The sequence below is a fragment of the Zootoca vivipara genome, chromosome 5 (genome assembly GCF_965207765.1).
Source record: "Zootoca vivipara chromosome 5, rZooViv2.hap1.1, whole genome shotgun sequence".
NCBI lineage: Eukaryota > Metazoa > Chordata > Lepidosauria > Squamata > Lacertidae > Zootoca > Zootoca vivipara.
Window position 1 is genome coordinate 22,633,826 of NC_142588.1, and position 20,610 is coordinate 22,654,435.

At 39.2% G+C, this 20,610-nt stretch overlaps 1 protein-coding gene across 10 annotated transcripts in view; it reads right to left on the reverse strand.

The window, feature by feature from the left end:
* The window catches only part of CCSER2 (coiled-coil serine rich protein 2), a 57,447-nt gene that overhangs the window by 14,773 nt on the left and 22,064 nt on the right, over positions 1-20,610 (reverse strand). For 6 of the 10 annotated variants that reach the window (XM_035137671.3, XM_035137672.3, XM_088670187.1 and 3 more), the window contains 7 exons: positions 19,770-19,860; positions 18,009-18,168; positions 16,351-16,540; positions 12,855-12,938; positions 11,444-11,530; positions 10,688-10,786; positions 2,461-2,545 (listed from right to left, as the gene is read on the reverse strand). In XM_035137671.3, coding sequence (XP_034993562.3) covers positions 2,461-2,545; positions 10,688-10,786; positions 11,444-11,530; positions 12,855-12,938; positions 16,351-16,540; positions 18,009-18,168; positions 19,770-19,860 — 796 coding nt within the window. Of the gene's footprint in view, positions 1-2,460; positions 2,546-10,687; positions 10,787-11,443; positions 11,531-12,854; positions 12,939-16,350; positions 16,541-18,008; positions 18,169-18,877; positions 19,019-19,769; positions 19,861-20,610 lie in introns of those variants that run through there. The other 4 variants (XM_035137664.3, XM_035137668.3, XM_035137670.3 and 1 more) reach the window with 2 other exon arrangements.

Consider the following 20,610-nt stretch of genomic DNA (forward strand, 5'->3'; position numbering starts at 1 on the left):
TGGCAAATTTGTTCCACTTACTTCCACCATCCTGACTCAATATATGTATGATTGGCCCTTTGATCATCAAACTAACCAGCACTTCTGTGACTGTTCACATACCAAAGACTCTACAGAAAAGCTTCCAGGCAACTGGGTATGAGGGATTGAAGTTTACCAGTCTAGTTAGGGGATGGGGGAGCCTCCAGTCCCTTCATGTGTTGTTGGATTCCAATCCCATCAGCCATGGATGCTTGGAGTTGGAGTCCAACAACATGTGGAAGGTCACAGGTTTACCACACCTAGTCTAGACACATAAGCAGCTTCCTATGCTACTGTTCCACACTCCTGATGCTGCCGCACCATGGACAAATCAAGCCAGAATTAGGCTTGTCATTTCATCTGAACCCAGTTTGGACCTGTTTCTCTCAAACAAACTTAAAGCAGTGAGCAAACAACAAGCCTTGGGTTACTACTTGTGATTTGTTTAAAGGAAACAAACTATGAGCCCAGATTTGGACAACACACAAAGCAAACAGGTTTGTTTTAAATTAGGAATTGGAAAACATTTTCAGCCTGAAAACTATACTACCATCTGGACAGTGGGGAGTGGGGACCACATGCTAGTGCTGGGAAGGCAAAAGTGGGTAGCTCCTTTCTACAGTAGGTTAGTTTCTACACATGCTCACACACCTCTCTTTGTCCATCCCGACAAAAAAGGGGCCATTATCAGTGTTCAAGGACACATTCCAGCCAAGCAAAAACTCTAAAGGAGAATGTGAAGGAAGGCCAGTTAGGGGTGTAGTTTGGGGAAACAGTGTTGTTGGGGAGGGGGCTTTACCCGGATAGAATCCCAAAGTCTGGGCAGAGGCCAGTAGGGCTGTATTTAGCCCCTGGGCCGTAGGTGCTCCATCCTGTTTCAAACTTTGGCTTAATGTGATGTGTGAACTAAGCCAGTAAGTGCATGCTACTGAACTCTTTCATATTACTTATTTCATTGATTTTCTAGCCCTAAGCAACTTTCACTGCACAGCTCGTAGCACTGAAAATTAATGAACTACCCAATATGGAAGACATACTAAGATCATAAGGAGCATCCTATTGGACCACAACAGAGGTCTATCTAACCCAAACTCTGTGAGAAGATGGGCCCATGCAAATTCAGCTAAGCAACCAAAGTAGTTCCTTGTCCAAGTGTAGTTCAGTATAATGGAAACTAGGCATTCATTTGGGAATGAGAGACCCTTAATCTCAGGGGTCATTGATTTGAGCCACATGTTGGGAATGTAGTACATCCATGTGTTGCTATTTAGAACAGGGGCATGTCCACACCAGGCACTGCATGTAGCAAAGTCCAAATCCCAGGGAAAGGGTCAAATAATGCCAGTTCTCAGTTCCAATTCTGCCCACAATTTAAATAGGAGCAGGTTCTTGCTCTGTTCAAAAGAGAAAGAGAGAGCGCACACACACACATGCTTACCAGTTAGTATTGTCTTTGTTTAGTTCTTAAATAGCTTTCTTACAACATACATAGCCCTTTAGTTATCATCCTTTTAAATTCTTAAGAACATTGCCGAAGATCTTAATTTCTGCCCATACTAAATTTATTTTAGCAGCATCTAACTGAAACTGAGAATGCAAATTCTCAAACCACCCAAAAAAACTATGACACCACTCAACTTTTAATAAAACTGATTGGAATACATCCGTACTTTGCAAATCAGCTTTCTAGGTTACGGATAATTTAAAACGCAAAAAAACTACCATAAGCAAATGAAAATGTTTACACAAACAAGGTAGCCACTTTATATTTTCCCTGAAATATATTGTGAAACACTAGCTTAAATTATCAGTTTTACTAGTTTTCTACTCTATTTTAGTACAGTACAAATCAACAAATTTGTCTTTTCTATTGTGCATAAAGAACAATATCCCATTTTAGATCAAACTGTTGCTAGTTAATGAGTAATATTAATAAATCATGCATTGCTGGAAAAAGCACTTCTTCCTTAATTTGTTACACTGGCACATTGCTGATTTAGAGATCTCTTAGTAAAGCTTCACAGCTGAAAGAAAAGTGTAATTTTCCAAATATAGCACAATGTGTCACATACTGTTATCAAAGTATGACTTGTATGAACACATCTCCACAAATATCATACAAATATATTTGGATGAGCATACATGCTGATAACATGAACAAACGGGACAAACACGCACTTTAAAAGCCATGAAAGGGTGGAGAACAAGCAAACTTTCAGAATAGATGAAATAAAGGTTTCTATTATTAAACCATTTGATAAAGCTGTTAAGTTGCAGTTATATCGTTAAGTGAAAGAGGTGCTGAGGTTAGACCACAGACTCGCATGTGTCTTATGTTTTTGCTTGAAAGAACAGAATGCTACACAATGAACAGTGCGTGCAAAGGGGAAACTGCTACTGGAGCACAGTGAGGGATATGAGTGAGAAGTACAGACTCACTCTGTCTGCGTTGCGGTGGAACAGTCCGAGGGATGCCCTGGAATGAGCCCTGCCAGGGAGAGAAGGAAGGAGCAGAATACCCACCCTGTGCAGAGAAAGATGGGGGAGAAAGAATAATAAAAAAGAGAACGGAGAGGGGGCAAACAGCACCAAAAGCCACATTGTTCCTCTTACTAAGAACAAGTACTTTTAAATCTGAAATAATTCAAAAGATCAGCAAGGTTTGTAAAAGCTTGATTCTGGAAAATATTTGAAGGAAAAATTGGTTTTAGGTCTTTAAAATGTATTTATTAAATGCAACACCAAGTCAATCAAGACAAGCATAGCCTTTTTATATGCATTTTAAAATTGTTTCAGAGTACCTGGTGGAAGTAAGTGGTTTGTTTATCAAATTCTAATTTATTATAAAGATCAGCGAAGACGTCCAAAGAACAGGGAAGGCTTTAAAAGTGTACGCCTTTCAAACCTGAAAAGATTATAGCAAGGAACTTGGGGTAGATTCTCTATTGCCCGCATACGTCAATATCTTTGAAACATGTTTTAATGGAACACCACAATTCACATCTGGGATGAGATGTTAAGTCTGACGTACAAATAATTACAACTCACAAAATCCAATCAGCATAAACACAAGACAATACACTAATTTAAATGGCTCACTGAAATTGTAAAATTATTAGAAGTCCTGGGTAAATATAAATAGTTAGGCTGGCACCCAAAGGGCAGAATAGATCCTAGGTGCACTCCCTCTCTTTGTCCAACATCAGAACACCTACAGAGGAGTATTGGTAGATATCTGAATTTGTGGGCTGGGTGATGTTGAGAAAGGAGCTTTAGTGTCAACATGAGCAACTCAAACTGGGTTTGAAAATCAAATGGTGGCCAGTGAAGTTCTTTTGATACTGATGGGAGATGTCTCTAATGAGATGCCCTGGTTAACAGTCTCATAGTACAGTGTCTGTCTGTAGTTTCCAAACCATCTTTTAAGAATAGCCCCATATATAACACATTCATACTAACAAAAATGTTATCAGAGCATGGATAATTGCAATCGAGTGCATGCTTGGGTTTTAGGTTTGTTTCAGACTGTAAAAAGATGTAGCTCCAAAAAAGCTTAAATAGTTTAAGAAGCATCTAAAAATTATCCATGGCAATTGCCTTTCATTCCAGCCACTGCATAAAACAGTTGCCACGTGAAGGCCAGTTCATGCATCCTCTGGGCAGTAATCATCATGTGAAAACCAGTCTCAATTTTAACTTAGAAAAAGGGGTGTATGGTTTGTTTGTCTCCATGCTAATAAATAGAGAAATGCCGTTTTGAGGACAGTGAAACCATGCCCTCTCAATTTGTTCTGCAGCAGGTGCACACATGCATGAATCCTGAGTAACTCGGTTTTTTAAAAATGCATTTGGCAGCCACAATAGGACTTGCTCTCAAATAATATGCACAGGACTGCAACTTTAGAAAGAGTGGACAGATTTTGCTAAGTTGGAACCTAGGGAATTTTAGTCATTATATTGTGGTGGGGGTTATACACACACTACATTTAAATAAAATCTGACATATATAGTTAGCTAGAGGAAAATTTTCAGGTGAGACTAAATTCTTAAAACAGCTCGATAACCTGCATGTGTGGATTCTATACATTATGCTGAGCTCCAGAAGACAAAAGCTTTCAATACAAGTAGAACATTCAGCGACGTTGCTTGATATTACATGAGATATTGGTGATACTTTTGATCACGTATAATGAACGGTACAATGGTATGTAGAATAGACAATATAGTATTGTAGAACAGTTATGTAAATATCCATTGCATTGGTTGCCTATGTGAAGAATTAACTCTGAGCAACCTTTACATAAGATTTCTCCCTTTTCTACAAGGCTGTAGTAAATCTATGGTGCTTTGGTTGCACATGAGGAATCCATAGTTAAACATATGAAAGAATAAAACTATTTTTTTCCACTGACAGACTGCAAAGTTACCACTATCACTTCTTCCTTTGGCTGAACCCCTAGCACATAACTTGCACTCTTCTGAATCTTTTTGAAAACCAGCTATTAACGCTCAAGCTTTTTCTTTAATAAATTACAGCAATGAAGTACACAAATGGTGGCATTATAAAACTGCTAGCATGCCTGCCCTCCCATCTCTCTCTCTCTCTCTCGTGTAATATTTATGTGAGAGATGAATTAACAGCTGTAATTCCTAAGGTAATGCTTTAACCTTATTGCAGAGGGGGTGTAAAAAGGAAGTTTTAAAATGGGCTTAAATGTTTCCCTCTATCGTAAGCTGTGGAGCTGCCCTACCTATTTGTGGAAACATAAAGCTGCTGCGTTCTTTTTTCTCCACCCTTGCCAACTACTGGTAATTGGGGAGGAGAACTGAAAATGAACCGTGGGCAGAACCAGAAGTAGCACAACTCAGGGATAGGTTGCAGATTTTGATACATCACCATAGTGCCTGCCCTGAAAACTGCAGCAACAGAAGCTCTGTAGTGATTTGGTAAAACACAAGTCCTTCCTTTTGAAGCAAGTGTCCTGTCTACTCCTATTAAAATGAAAGGGAAAGGGACACTACCACACACTTTGGGCTAATTAGGGTTCATTTTGTCCCTAGCAACTTCTCAAAATTGGGTAGGAAAAAGAACTTCACATTTTGCCTATCACCATAAATTCCCCCCCTCTCTGTGTGTGTGGTTGGTTATACACCACTTCAAGAATGGTTCCCCTATTTTTAAAACAAATTATTACAGCACACTGCAGAATTCCATTAGACCACAAAAGTTGATTTTACCGCAGGGGATTAATTCTGTTCCAAGCTGATTTTTATCTTGAAAGAAAAGTTACTTAGATCAAACTTACTACTGGTAAGCAAGCAGTATGTTGATACCCTTCTAATTTCTGGATTCAGTAAGTGTTAAAATCTAAGCAAGGATTCAAATTCCTGGAATAGTCAGGTTAGCTTTCTGGTGATAGCTCTAAGTATGGGTCATTAAGGTAACAAAGGAAGTGGCTTTGTGTAGCAGATGTCTGTAGTTAGTAAGCTAAAGACTGAGTTGAGAGCTGAGTTTTGTGTGTGTGAGCTAGAAGCTGAAGGAAGAAGTATGCCTGATTTCTGCTCGTACCCAAGGCTGCGGCTATGGGTGAAGCTCATAGGCTCAGGTAGTAAATAAACCATTAACAATAACAATAATAATAATTTATTATTTATTCCCCGCCCATCTGGCTGGGTTTCCCCAGCAACTCTGGGTGGCTTCCAACAGAAGTATTAAAATACAATAATTTATTAAACATTAAAAGCTTCCCTAAACAGGGCTGCCTTCAGATGTCCTCTAAAAGTCTGGTAGCTATAGAATCATAGAATCATAGAGTTGGAAGAGACCACAAGGGCCATCCAGTCCAACCCCCTGCCAAGCAGGAAACACCATCAAAGCATTCCTGACAGATGGCTGTCAAGCCTCTGCTTAAAGACCTCCAAAGAAGGAGACTCCACCACACTCCTTGGCAGCAAATTCCACTGCCGAACAGCTCTTACTGTCAGGAAGTTCTTCCTAATGTTTAGGTGGAATCTTCTTTCTTGTAGTTTGAATCCGTTGCTCCGTGTCCGCTTCTCTGGAGCAGCAGAAAACAACCTTTCTCCCTCCTCTATATGACATCCTTTTATATATTTGAACATGGTTATCATATCACCCCTTAACCTTCTCTTCTCCAGGCTAAACATACCCAGCTCCCTAAGCCGCTCCTCATAAGGCATCGTTTCCAGGCCTTTGACCATTTTGGTTGCCCTCTTCTGGACACGTTCCAACTTATCAGTATCCTTCTTGAACTGTGGTGCCCAGAACTGGACACAGTACTCCAGGTGAGGTCTGACCAGAGCAGAATACAGTGGTACTATTACTTCCCTTGATCTAGATGCTATACTCCTATTGATGCAGCGCAGAATTGCATTGGCTTTTTTAGCTGCTGCATCACAATTTCTCTTTGACATCTGGTGGGAGGGCGTTCCACAGGGCAGGTGCCACTACCGAGAAGGCCCTCTGCCTGGTTCCTTGTAACTTGGTTTTCGCAGCGAGGGAACTGCCAGAAGGCCCTCGGCACTGGACGTCAGTGTCCGGGCAGAACAATGGAGGTGGAGACGCTCCACTGGACCAAGGCTGTTTAGGGCTTTAAAGGTCAGCACCAACACTTTGAACTGTGCTCAGAAACGTACTGGGAGCCAATGTAGATCTTTCAAGACTGGTGCTATGTGGTCTCGGCGGCGGCTCCCAGTCACCAGTCTAGTTACCTCATTCTGGATTAGTTGTAGTTTCCGGGTCACCTTCAAAGGTAGCCCCACATAGAGTGCATTGCAGTAGTCCAAGCGAGAGCATGCACCACTCTGGCGAGACAGTCCACGGGCAGGTAGGGTCTCAGCCTGCGTACCAGATGGAGCTGATAGACAGCTGCCCTGGATACAGAATTAACCTGTGCCTCCATGGACAGCTGTGAGTCCAAAATGACTCCCAGGCTGCGCACCTGGTCCTTCAGGGGCACAGTTACCCCATTCAGGACCAGGGAGTCCTCCACACCTGCCTGCCTCCTGTCCCCCACAAATAGTACTTCTGTCTTGTCAGGATTCAACCTCAATCTGTTAGCCGCCATCCAACCTCCAACCGCCTCCAGACACCCACACAGGACCTTCACCGCCTTCACTGGTTCTGATTTGAAAGAGAGGTAGAGCTGGGTATCATCCGCATACTGATGAACACCCAGCCCAAACCCCCTGATGATCTCTCCCTGCATATATATCATAAAGACACAGCATATATATCATATATGCTGCATATATATCATAAAGACACAGCAATCTCTGCTGTTCTTCATTCTGAAGGAAACACGAACCTGGGTGCCTGGAAACCCTGGAATCTCACACCGCTTTGGGATTGAGGTGGCATGCAACAATATCTTGTTCTGGGTGGGTGGGGGGAATATTAGGAGAAACATTCAACCCCTTTCATTATTTACTAGGGACCCAGTATTTCAGCTAGTCATTTATTTTTGTTTCTGTTCTGCTATAGCAAAATGACAGTGGTTTCTAATAATACTTCTTGTTTTTGTTTTATTATGCATTTTGGGTTTTTATGCTGAACCACCCTGAGATCTTTGGATGAAGGGCACTATACAAATTTTAAAAATAAACAAATTATTCAATATGAGGGTCTCAACAGGTCAACTAAAACATGTCTATATGTGTATAATCTATCTGTATACTGAATTAGTTTCAAATGAAAATAGTAAGAATAAAAATATAGTATATTATAGAATTTGTTGATGAAGCAGTGAGGTTCATTTAAAATGTCCTTCAAAAATTATTCAAAGTAGATTAGTGTCAAAATGTCAAGAAGAATTAAATCAGAAGTTCTGATTTATAGTTTTGGTTTAACCTAATCAAGTACGAATTCCAGTACCATCATATTGCACTGTGCTAGTTTTATTTGCCTACAATAGGGGTCGACAAGTTTACCTCGCCTGAGCCGGTTCACTCCAGTGGAGATCCCTCCATGGGCTGGATCGCGTGCGTGCACCCGCAATTTCTGGCATCTGCACCTGCGCAGATGCAATTTCCGGCACCATGGAAGCGAGTCCCTGCGCCACACTGCACTGGTTTAGTGCACTGCATGGAGACTCGCCGAGTGAGCGGCTCAGTTCGGGAGCAGCTCGCGGGCCGGTTAAATGACCCCTGTGGGCCACTTGTGGCCCATTGGCCTTAGGTTCCCGAACCCTGGCCTACAAATATACGAAACACGTCAAATCACTATGATCTCAGTATGGTTTTTTTGTTATTTGTTCTTCCAAATCATGTACTGAAAAATGTGAAAGATGATTTTTGAGCACAAAACCCTAAAGCTCACTTCTAGTCCACAACAAGGTGTCCACTAACTACTCTTAGAAATAGTCCAAGAGAGGCTTCTGGGGAAGTTTCATGGAATAATTTACAACTACAGACCATATAGTATTTCTCAAATCATGTCCTGGTTTGCATAGCATGTTAAACTACTATTTTCCCTACTACTGTCACTGCCACTGCACTGCCACGAAACAAGTCAGAGTTTGGCTTGTGATGACATCTGAACCCAGGTTCAGGTTTCACTGTAAACAATACGCAAAGAACAACCTTGGGATACTGCTCCTCTGTTTAGAGAGAAACAAGCCAAGGTTCAGGCATCACAATCCAGATGCTGGCTTGTTTCCTGGCAACATACCCACACTTAGCAACAGGAACTTTTCAGTGGTGTGCACTAGTACACTGCATGCTCACATTAAAATATGGGCTTGTTTTAAACCATGGTTTAATGTGCCATGAGAACTAGAGAAGTATAATGCTGTTTCAGGGCAATTCTTTTAGTGCTATTTTGCCTCTAGTTTACTACTGTAACAGTTGAGCAGGACAGAACTACAGGGCTAATTATGCCACAGCCAGGTCCACTGGTCCATTCGTTCGTGTCTAGCCATATTATGAAGTCCACACAGGTGCCTGTACCATTTGTGGGATACATTCTGCATACTAGCAACCCATGAACTACACTGCTAGGAAATTCCGTTAAAAATCAGTGATGTGTAGAGCATGTGACATCATAGAACACTTTGTTGCCATTTCAACATAGTCAAAATATATTGCTACAGTTTGCATATTAATTTTTCCTTTACCCTAGAAAAGATGCTCAACCATAAATGTTGAGTAAGATGCATAGAATTAGGATCCTCTCTTCCCTCCTCAGAAATATGAAAACACTAACCTCAAATTAGCTAAAAGGGGGTAAGGACAGGTTAACCCCAATTTTTCTCATTCAGATCTAGAACTAGTGCGATTTCTGGATTTCTGTTGGTGTCCAGCATTATTCTGAAATCCAAAAGGATCACAGTTTTCTTACGAGGACTTGTTTGCCCATTCCTTGTTATTATGTTTGTACAGGGGGACAGAAATGGTTAATGTAGATTGACCAATGAGAAAGCTCAGAGGCGGAGTCTACCTGGTTTTGAGGCTCAGTCCAGGGGTTTACGATGGGGGAGATAGAGGAGTGAGGGTCAGACAGAGGCAGTAAAAGTCAAACATAGTGGTTGTGACAGTTAGAGTGAGAGGCAGGGATAGAACTGAGAGAGAAGAGTGTGACAGTGTAAGATAGTGCCACATCTAGTTAATTTGAGAAACCATTCTGAACATATTTAAAACTTGTTTGTTCTTCAATAAACTTTAATCTTCATTGTTGACTTTACAACCTGACTGAGACTCAGTATTTCACCAGGAGAAACCTGGCTGGTGGCAGCGGAAAAATAAAGCAGGGGTGTACAGGTCAATAGTCCGTGAAACGACTGGGGGCTCTGTATGAACGCCACAGGGCTATTTCATATTTTTGGTATATGTGTGCTCCACTGCTGCTGTGCATTATGAATGCTAAAGGAGAAGATGTTCTACTAGAATCCATCAAACTTGTAAAGAATTATATTGTCATATACACCAATACTTCAGATTCCAAAATTGGAAACAGAAATAAACCCAGGACTAAAATTTGACAGTTATTAAAAAGACAAAGAGGTAACCTTGCCAGGAAAATATGTACTGGTAATAGGTTCTCATGAGATTTGAAAATAGTGGGTTATAGCCAACTAAGTTATACTCACAGCAGGCCCACTGAAACTAATTGACCTAAGTCACTAATGTCCATTCATTTCAATGGAACAATCCTGAGTAGGACAAATATTGGATACACGCCAGTGAATTTAATCCATAAGGATTAGAAATAGACTACAGAACCCATCTAAAATGATTTACTAAGATCCAGAATGGTTTTTCGATTCTGGAATGTCTGTGGTTCATATTAAAGTTTAATATGAACTACATTAGCTATATTGCATTTTGATGGCGTTCCTAAAAATGATATTTAGGAATCAGGAAGGACTAGAATCTGAACTTCTCTATTTATCTGATATCCTAAATTGTATTTTTAAGACTCAAATGAGAGTCAACACACACACAAAAATTCACAAAGAACTGTATGTCTCCGCCACCTGATAAATAACTGTATATACAATGTAGCAGATTGTGAAACATCTTTAAAATTGGTATATACAACTGAAAAGAAGAAATTGAAAAAACCTAGGTAACATGGCAAGATGACGAAACCTAATGGATCTAAACCAGGGGCCATCTTACATAAACAACTAACTTTTGATCAACTACTCACAGCACTTTTCCTCCAGGAGGTCTGTGTGTATTTGTCAGCATATGTGCACGCAGGCTGTTCAGATATCTTGCTGTCTCCGTTGCAGACACACCTAACAGACTTTTTGCATACACAAAAGACAAACGATTTGATGAATATTATTTATTACGTTTTTTAGTTACTTTACACAAGCATCTCAAAAGGTCTTACAGATAGTATAACACACAATATAACATTTAGCAAATGAATTAAAACAAAATATGAGGTAGTAAGGCCATAAAACAATCCCTCCATTAAATACCTCCTTCCATAATAGTTCCCCTAAATGTGTTAATATTGTAATTTAGGCTTTACATAAAAGAAACATCATTTGCTGCTGCTCTTTAAAGTTCAGTTAGATTATTCATGCCAAAGCTCATCACTTGATACAAATTGCTAAATGCAGCTGCATTAAGAGTAAAATAAATTGACAGTGTGTTATGTTAAAATGAAGAATGGTGCGGTTTGAACTCTTGCTATTTCAGAATCCTGTGCTCTAAAGTTAACGTACACAGCACATGGGCATAATATGTAAGAAGACTAAGGTATCATACTCCTGATCCAGAAATTCCTTTGACTTCTACAATTTACATAAGCAGCTCCTATAAAAGGATTTCCCACTGACTTAAATATTGAAGTTAGTCCCATGCAAGTGAACAGGAAGTGCTGTCACATTGATTTATAGAAATTATGGTAGATATCACATTCTCTGCAGAGTATATTGTATAATATACTCACAAGCCGATGCTCTAGTTGTTTGATTGTTTCATCCTTTTTCTTTAAATCTTCTTTAAGCTGTGTGATCTCATTCAGCAAATCATCAGTCTGGCAAACAAAAAGTGGAGATCTTAATGTTTTCCATGAAGTAGATAAATATAATTCTTATCTGTCCGGGGGGGTGGGGGAAGAGAGAAAGTAAAATCTTTGTCTAGGAGCAAATTGCTTTTTAAAGTTTAGGCTCTGCATTATTTTCATTACCAAATGTTGAGAACGAAAATGAAAAAGCAAAAAAATGCAAATATTGGACACATTCTGGTATGATAGTTAACAGTGGTGTAGAATGGGGGGCTGAGGGGGCCATCACCCCAGGCACAGTTTTTGGGCGGTGCATTACGGCGCTCTGCTGCATCGTGAGCTGTTGTGTCCTTAGCTGCCCTCCAGCTGTAGGGTGCAGTGAGAAGGATTCAACAGCATATGACACCCTCTGTGAGTCCACTGCCACTCACAAAAGCAGCGCTGGGCTCGTAGGGACCAGGGTGAGGCCTGTTGCTTTGCAACAGCTTGCGGTGCCCCATAAGTGTGCCCCGCTTTAAAGCAGTGGGCAGGTGTTCCTCTGGCAACATACCCCACCCCAAGGCATGCCCTGAACGCACCCTGGTGTATGCACGCCCTGGGCACAGGCGGTGAATGCTCCACCACTGGTAGTTAAGCTATGGTTTGAAAGTTCTGGGCAATTAAATGGACCACTAACTACTGTATAGCTTATTGGGGGGGCAACAGACCACTGGGTGATATCAAATCTACTGAAATAAATAGACTTAATCTGATTTCCCTGAATCTACTCCAACATTATGTCTGAATTAATAATAATAATAATAATAATAATAATAATAATAATAATAATAATAAATTATTTGTACCCCGCCCATCTGGTTGAGTCTCCCCAGCCACTCTGGGCGGCTTCCAATCGAATATTACAACAATACAGCATTAAATATTAAAAACTTCCCTAAACTACCCTGAAGTTAAGATCCTCCCTTAAGTTTGGTTAGTTTGCAATCTTGCCCAAGCCTATTACCAAATACATGTGGCAACAGCAGCTCGAAAACAAAACCTGCTCCCTAGGCCAAGTGTTTCTTAGTGGTGCTTTTCCTGAAACTGTCTTCTCTCCTCATTCTGCCTAGCAACATGGTTCTTTGCTTGCCCAGTTTTTCCACCACAATTCTTATCTCTCTAGACAGTCTGCAAAGTTTGCAGCTGCTTTGCAAAGAAAGAAAAATGTAAAGGGACTCCTCTCCTTGTCACACCTACTAAGGGTAAACAATATAATTCTTTAAATAAATAATAGTGCTGACCTACACACTTGAGGCTTTTCCCTTAGCTCCTTCATTCAAAAGGGTCAACTCTGAAATAAGCACAGTTGGTTTACCTTATAAACTGGTTCAGGCTCCTGCAGTTCTGGGCTTGAAGGAAGTGAAAATGTGATGTTGTGGAGTGACACATTTTCATCATTCTGCAACAAGAGAAAGGTTTCCATTTATTTGAGCACCTAAATCCTACAGTATTTGAATGATAAATACTACTAATTCCTGGATTATCCCTGACATTTTTAACAGACCTTGGGAGATCTGGTAGTTCCCAAATGGTTCCATTTTATCAGAGTTTTATTTCAAACAGATTTCCAAAACTAGATAGTGAGATCTGCTAATAAATTGTATGCACTGATTTTACTTTTCATTTTAGTTTCTCTAAGAATCTATCAGGTTCCTAAAATTGTCAAACAATTTCTGGTTTCAATCTTCAAAGAACCGCCCCCCAGCAGTATCCAACATGTTAAATACTAGCTTTATTATGAAATTGCAGAGAGAGAGAGAGAGAGAGAGAGAGAGAGAGAGAGAGAGAGAGAGAGAGAGAGAGAGAGAGAGAGATGAAAGTGTTTCTTAATGCATAGACCACATGATGATTTATTCAAAAATTATAAGGGCTGGAACTTAATTTGCTACTTCTAGTTTGTTTGTTGAATAATTAGGAAAAGGTCACATAGCTATGGGGTGTTATACCATTCCACTTTCACCAAAACTTTTTTGGTTTAGGGATTTACAGGAATCTTGCATCCTAGGCTACTGAACTACAGAAAAGTGAAGCTTGTATTTAAACTATTTCCTATGTGTAACCAGGCACTTTGGTTATATTAGTGCAAAAGATTCGGTAAGTTGAGATTGTAAATTTGTGTTTTAGCTGCACCACTAAAGGGGAGGAGGGGTTCCTCCATTCAAAACATCTCCACCACAATTGATGTTCACTTCATGAAGTATTCTACTGTATACTATTTACAGTGCACCAATTGGTATAAAAAACAATAAAAATGAATGTTTAAAAAAGGTGTTTGGGGATAGGGCTTGTATCTGCACCTTCTCCTCGGCATGCTAGTTTTCTATATACAGGAAGACATTCAATTTTATGAGCATCCCCCACCTGCAGTTTGAAGTGTTATACTGTAGTCCAAAGGCAGGATGAATGCCTAGTTCTCACTGGAGTGCAACAGCAAACTGAATATCACTATTTCCAGCCAGGATCCACACATAATAGGTTGTTACACTATATCCCTAGCTTGATAGGACACATACAGTGTAGCACCTTTGTGCATGCAAAAAGGACCAGGTTACATATGGTTACTTTTTTTAAAAAAGGCCCCCCTTTGAAATATTCCAAGTATTTGAAAACAACCTTTTCTCCCAATTTTACTTTCCGTCTACATGGCATATATTGAATTCTTCTTATACTTCCCAGACTAGCTGAAAGATACATAATCACCATACACTACTTAGTTGTTTTTAAGAACTAAGAATGTTGGGCTTCTTCTGTTCAAAGGGACCTCATCATTAGTGACATCATAACTGTAATAAGTGAAATTCCTCTACAAAGCCAGCACTGTACTGATATGTTAGAAAATGGAAGATTTCAGTTAATCATACATTTTACCAGTGTACCATAATTTGTACTAGCAGCACACATTAGACTTGGGGGCATACTGATGTGGTGTTTTATTTCACTTTCTCCAAGAAAAAGCAGTTTGAGGAGCAGGTACTGAAAACTGTTCCCTCACTACGTAGTGCTCTTAGACACAGCTGTAACTGAGAGGGAAAGGTGCGCAGGAGGAATCCGTCAAAATGCTGTGCTTTATATTTTTGTTCCAGCAGGCTTTCCCAGCTGGATAAATGGGTCTTTACCATGAGTGTCCATTTGTTGGGGTTTTAGTACTGTTTTAAATGTATCTGTTGTTTTTGTGTTTTTATCTTACATGTAAATGGCCTTGAGACAGTGGTTTACCAGGTGAGTAACAGATCAACTGTAATAATAATAAATAATAATAATAATACAGCAGACTGGCACTTAAGAGCAGTGCTTTACATACACAAGCACCCTGGAAGCACAGCCCCTAAAGAAAGGAGCGTCCTGCCTTTCCATCCAGGCTGCTCTGTAGCTAACAGCAGTACTCTACTCGCCAGAGGACCTGACTAGAGGGAGGGCATCTAGAGTGTCCATTACTGTGTAGGGTTTCTTGAAGCTGAAGTCTTTTTGTACTTAGAAAAGTCAGGTGTGTTATTCACAGGTACAAAAATAAAAAAGGCTGAGCCAAGACAGTTATGGGCAGCAAAAAAGGGATGACGTTTTCGGTTATTGTTCTCGCAACTTCAGAAGTTGGCCTCCCTCTCTCTAACAAGGCTTAGACTAAATATTTGCAAATCCAATCCAGAACAATTAGGTTAGCACTCAATTTAACTTACACATTTTCAGTTCTTTGACAAAGGTTTGTATGATCCTATCAATAAAGCTATGTATGCAAGTTTCTCTAACAATCGCACCTTTTTCTTTTTCGAATTATTATGCAGAAGAAAAACAATCCATACTCATGTGAATTAACACCATAGAAATATGAGCACTATAAATCTGGTTGAGAAGTGTTAGAACAATCTCCACCATTATTTCATCTAAAGCAGGTGTAGGGAACCCTTGGCTCTCCAGATGTTGAACTATAACTCCCATCAACATAGGCAATAGCCAGGGATGATGAGGGTCACAGTTCAGCAACTTCTGGAAGCCCAAAGGTTCCTCACATCTAATCTAACCCCCTGTACACAGGTTTATTTCCTCCCCATGATAGAACCACATCACACATTCGGCAAAACATGTACTTCTGCTCCCCTCTGCATGAAGGGAAACTTATGAAGTGACTTACAGTGACATAGGGCATTCGAAAAGATTTTGCTTCACCTCCATGGACTTGAGCACATCACAAACAGTGTTTGAAACTCCCATTGTTCTAGGCGCATTTTGCAACAGGGTATTTCATTAGCACAAGCAGTTTCTGAGCACTGGGCACACTACTGCACTCAAGATTTCGGGTTAAAACTTCAGAGTAGAAGGAAAGGAGGACCTTTTCTGCCTCCCCACTTCCAGCTACTCTCTGAAGCCTGGAGAAGAGACCCTCTTAAGAATATTAGGGGGATGGGCAGGGGAAGGACTAGACCATGTGAAAAATGAATGTATTATTTTAGCTGCATTTTCAGCTATGTATTCTTGTTATAAAAACAGTGCCCCTAGACATTCCGTTGTTGTGCCCATAACCTAGGTTTAAGGTGCCATTTAGCTCCTAGCTTTCATATCTCAGTTTCTAACACTGCTCACAAATGAAGCAATTTAATTCAAATGAAATATGATTGCTTGCTTTTTTTAAAAAAAAACCAAACAAACCACCAAACCACCCTAGTGTTTTACATGATAATAAAAACTAGAATCAAAGGAGGGCTAGGTCAGTGGTATGGTGGCGTGTATGTACACACACACTTATTAGTATCAAGTACTGTAACACAAACTAATGACAAGTGTCCCTTCAGTTCCCATGTTGTTAAAAACATGCTAACCTGATTAAATATTCTTTTCAATTTTAATAACTGAGTTTTCACAGATGTGCAGTCTTGAACCATATGCCGAAGGGTCATTTCATCCAGCATCACAGTGTTTGCCGGCAAACTTCTCAGAGGTGGGTACAAGCTTGGTGCTCCATATCCTTCAAGGTGACCGACAGGAGGAGAGTCAAAATAGTTGCAGCTCCTGAAAAGTGTTTTAGAAATGTTTTAATAGACAATCCTATGATGTACTTCAGTAAGAGACACATTCTGAAATCTGAAATATTACTACAGCTATCACTCCATCCTTCAATCAATCAATTATGCATAGGGCTCAAATAGTTTCGAAGAAAAAAGGATACTTTGTTTTTCGACAGCACATGTATATGTAGTAAAAAGTAGCCTTTTCTATGATATAAACTGTAGACTGCAAGCACTAAGTACTTTCAGTCAGCTTTAACTGAATGATTTCTGTTATCTCCCTAAACACCTTTTGCCAAAAAAAGTTGTACATATTTACACCCCCACCACGTGAACATAATTCCCCGTTTCCTCGCATCCCCTCCAACGTAACACCGAATAATCCTTGTTTATTTGATTTAATCTGACTGGTGCTAAATACCACCTCCAAACTAATTTATAGTAATTTTCTTTTATTATATACAGGGTGGATAAAAATCAATTATTTAAAAAAAAAATCAAAATCGGATTTTTTTATTTAAATCGGATTTTTTTAAATAAAATGCTTTTTGAGGAAAATATATTACCATCTAAACGTCATTCCATCATGAAATAAAGATTAGTTTTTTAATTATGTAGAATAAGGTTGTATATGTTTACTTTTGGGGGTAAATAAATTCCATTAATCCATTCACAATGTCATGCTCTTCCAGAGGTTTTTGTAATATTATTGGGCAGTTTCTCTGCCTACAAGATATTATCACAGATGCTTGGTTTACTTTTGCAGTTCTCAAAACTGAATTTGACTCAACAGAGATCACATGCCTCTTCTTCACAGCAAAAAATGTTGTAACATGAACAGAGTTGAGAAAAAGACCTTAATCCTATTGTTCTACATACCTATGAATACAGAAACAACCCCTTAGTGCTAAGTTTCAAGAAGTTCAGTGAATAGAATAGAAACAATATTTTTCTGATTGTTTGGAGTGGACAGTATTTAAGTTTTTCATGTGTAGGCTGGGCTGACAGTCTAAGTTTCTTAATATATATATATATATATTGTTTTTGTTTGCCAAATTAGTTAACAAACATGGATGTTTGTTTAAGCAAATAACATATGCTGTAATGTTACTGTTTCAGTTGAATAAATCTATTTAAATTGTTATTATTAAGGTAATGATTATTTTTCTCCTTCCTAAGTACAACAGTAAAGTTGTCCAAATATGAATGATTAACCTATTAAACTGGGGATAAAAAACTACAGTAATATGAAAAGTTGTTATTCTAAAAATCTTCATCTACTTGCATATTAAAGTTATACCAGCAAGAATTAGTCTTTATGTAGAAAACTATGATTTAAATCAAGCCTTACTGACTAGTGATTTAAATCGTGATTTAAATCGTGATTTAAATCAGTTTGATTTAAATCAAATCCACCCTGATTATATATATGGTAGTTTTAACAAAAAAAGAGTGAGAAGTAAGGGCCTTACCTGTTCAGATCGTTTCTACTATGGGAACAATGGTCAGTATGACCAAGATGATAATGGTCTTGGGCATTCCATCGTTGTGGTGTCCTCTTCCACAACCCCTCCTTCTGCTGTCGAATATTTCTTTCTGGCCGCTCATAACGATTCATATTTTCACAATCCACTACATAGATAATAGAAACTATTTCAATATTCATCTAAATAGAAATATGATCATCTAGAAATGCAAAGTGGCTGCCAGATTACTGATTTACAATGATGTACGAAAATAAGTACAGGAACTGATGTACAATAAATTTGTCTTATCAACTGCTACTGCTGCTAATTTGGTGCTTTTGATTATTTGTATAAAACTGTGATGGGGCTTTAATTACTGTTGTTTATCAGTTCAAGAGCAAAAGGCAGGATACATGTTTTAAATAACTGCATCCACACAGTCACATTACTACTTCAGTTAAGAAACTTATTGTTTCAATCACAAAGGAAAACAAGTAATCAAAACTTAACTGATGCTGACAGAATTCAGCAGTATTTTTTGTTGTAATGAATAATTCCCTTGCCATCAGAATGCTAAGATTTAAGAGCAACCTTTAAAAGCAACAGAAACAGCATTTCATTTTATGGCAAGATAGATATATGGATGTTTAAACAGAAAGCTTTTTTAAATACAGAAAAGTTTTAGCATATACATTCTATCGCTTATATTGAAGATGATATTTCAGAGATCTCTCAGTCTGCACGAGCAACAACAAAGTAGTCAGTGAAAGCTGTGACTGGCAGCTACTTACAAGCTATTAAAAGCCAAGTTAAAAAAATTAAAAATACTGCCAGGAAGGAAAAGTTTCAAGAAACCCTTTAGGCTTTCTACTTACCCAGACACTTTCTCTTCACATTGTCACATTGTGAGCAGTCTTAGTCTACTGCCTACTCAGACATACTTTTGCATAAGACCGTGGTAAACAGGCCTTCCTTCCTGCTCATTCCCTGCTTGCGTATTGCTGGGAAATGAGCCCAATTTGACCCTGTGATTTAGAACTACCGCCTTGCTCACTGAGAACATACTTGCTGCACTAGAACGGTTGCTATAAATAGAGCACAACTTCCCTCACAGACTCCAAAATGTAACAAGTAAAATATAGCCCTATGAACTATTCTAACAAACTTATTTAATAAACTTTTTAATGAGGAATCTAACAAGTATAAAGTAAGATGTATTAAAACATTCAACACAATCGTATATTAAAAGCTATTCTTCAACAGATATTAGAACTCGGTCTACATGTAACAGCTTTCACAACTTAATCCTAAAACAGCCAAATGTATTTGTATAAAATACTTTTTACACTCTGGCTGAGCTTTTACACAAAAAAAGTATGTGATTACTTTAAAAAAATCTCTTATTATATAGAATGCATTACAAAACACATCAACAATTCTCCTTAAAAGTACTTTGAAAGCTGAAAGCTATGACACTAAGTAAAATAACTTCTCATAAACTGTTTGAAAAGGGTATTAAGGAAATGCTGTTTTCAGAACAGGATGCTTTAGAAGCTGTATTGCAGTAATAGGAGCAACAATTTCCCCTGAATAAAGACATGAAGCTGAACACAGGGGCTCAGTATTGCTCTGTGGATGTTTCCCAAGTTCAGGAAATGACAGTCATAGTTGGCAAGGAAAGAGACAAAGAGAGATGGGCAACTAAAGTAGCCAGGGGAAGAGAAGTTGCAATAAAGCATTTAGACATATTCAAATTATTTCACTAACCATTATCACAGGGTGCGTCTTCAGGTAAGTCAACATCGAGCATAAGATCATCATCTTCAAGGTCGCATGAATCAAGATTATTCAAAATATCCTACAAGAAAATAAAAAAATACCTGCTACAAGATGTGCACATTTGCGTCTGTCTCTTCAGTTTAAAGTTAACTATGTGCCTTTTGAAAAAAAAACATTTCATTGACTCTCCAACTGTCTCACACATCAGAAAACCAAGGTGAAATTACCATGCTCCAAGCCAAGGTGTGTCATCTTTTCAAACTCCTGGAAGTACCAGGAGAACTAGCTTCCCTACCCTTTCTTATAATGCACTAGTTTTATGGTGCTGAATCTTCCACATAAAAAATAGAGAGGTTTAGAAACCAAGGCTAGAAAGGAACCAGAGCAGGTATTAGACCTGCCTGCCTGAATAGCTGCAATGCTAGTCACGCAGAGGGACAGAAGAATCATTCCAATGGCTACAGCAGATCCATCTACAGATGTAAATTGCCAGATGCAGAGGTTAGGGGAAACTTCAGGCCAGCTAGAACTGAGCAATCCCACAGGCCACTTTACTAGGTGGGTGCAGCTCTCCACCTGTCAGTCATCTGCCATCACCAGGCTGCGAAGGAAGATCCCTACCAAAAGTGGGGCTTGCAAGGATCAGCTGCCCTCAGGAGCTCCTGATCAGAAATTGCCTACTGCATTTGATCTGGGGGGATTGCGGTCAGTGCCAATCTGTACTTTAAGGCATCCAACTTTTCCTTCGTACCCAAGTCTTTACCTGCCTCACATTTGACATGATGGCAGATGTGGGGCAGGTGGGCATCACTTAGGGAAAATAACATTG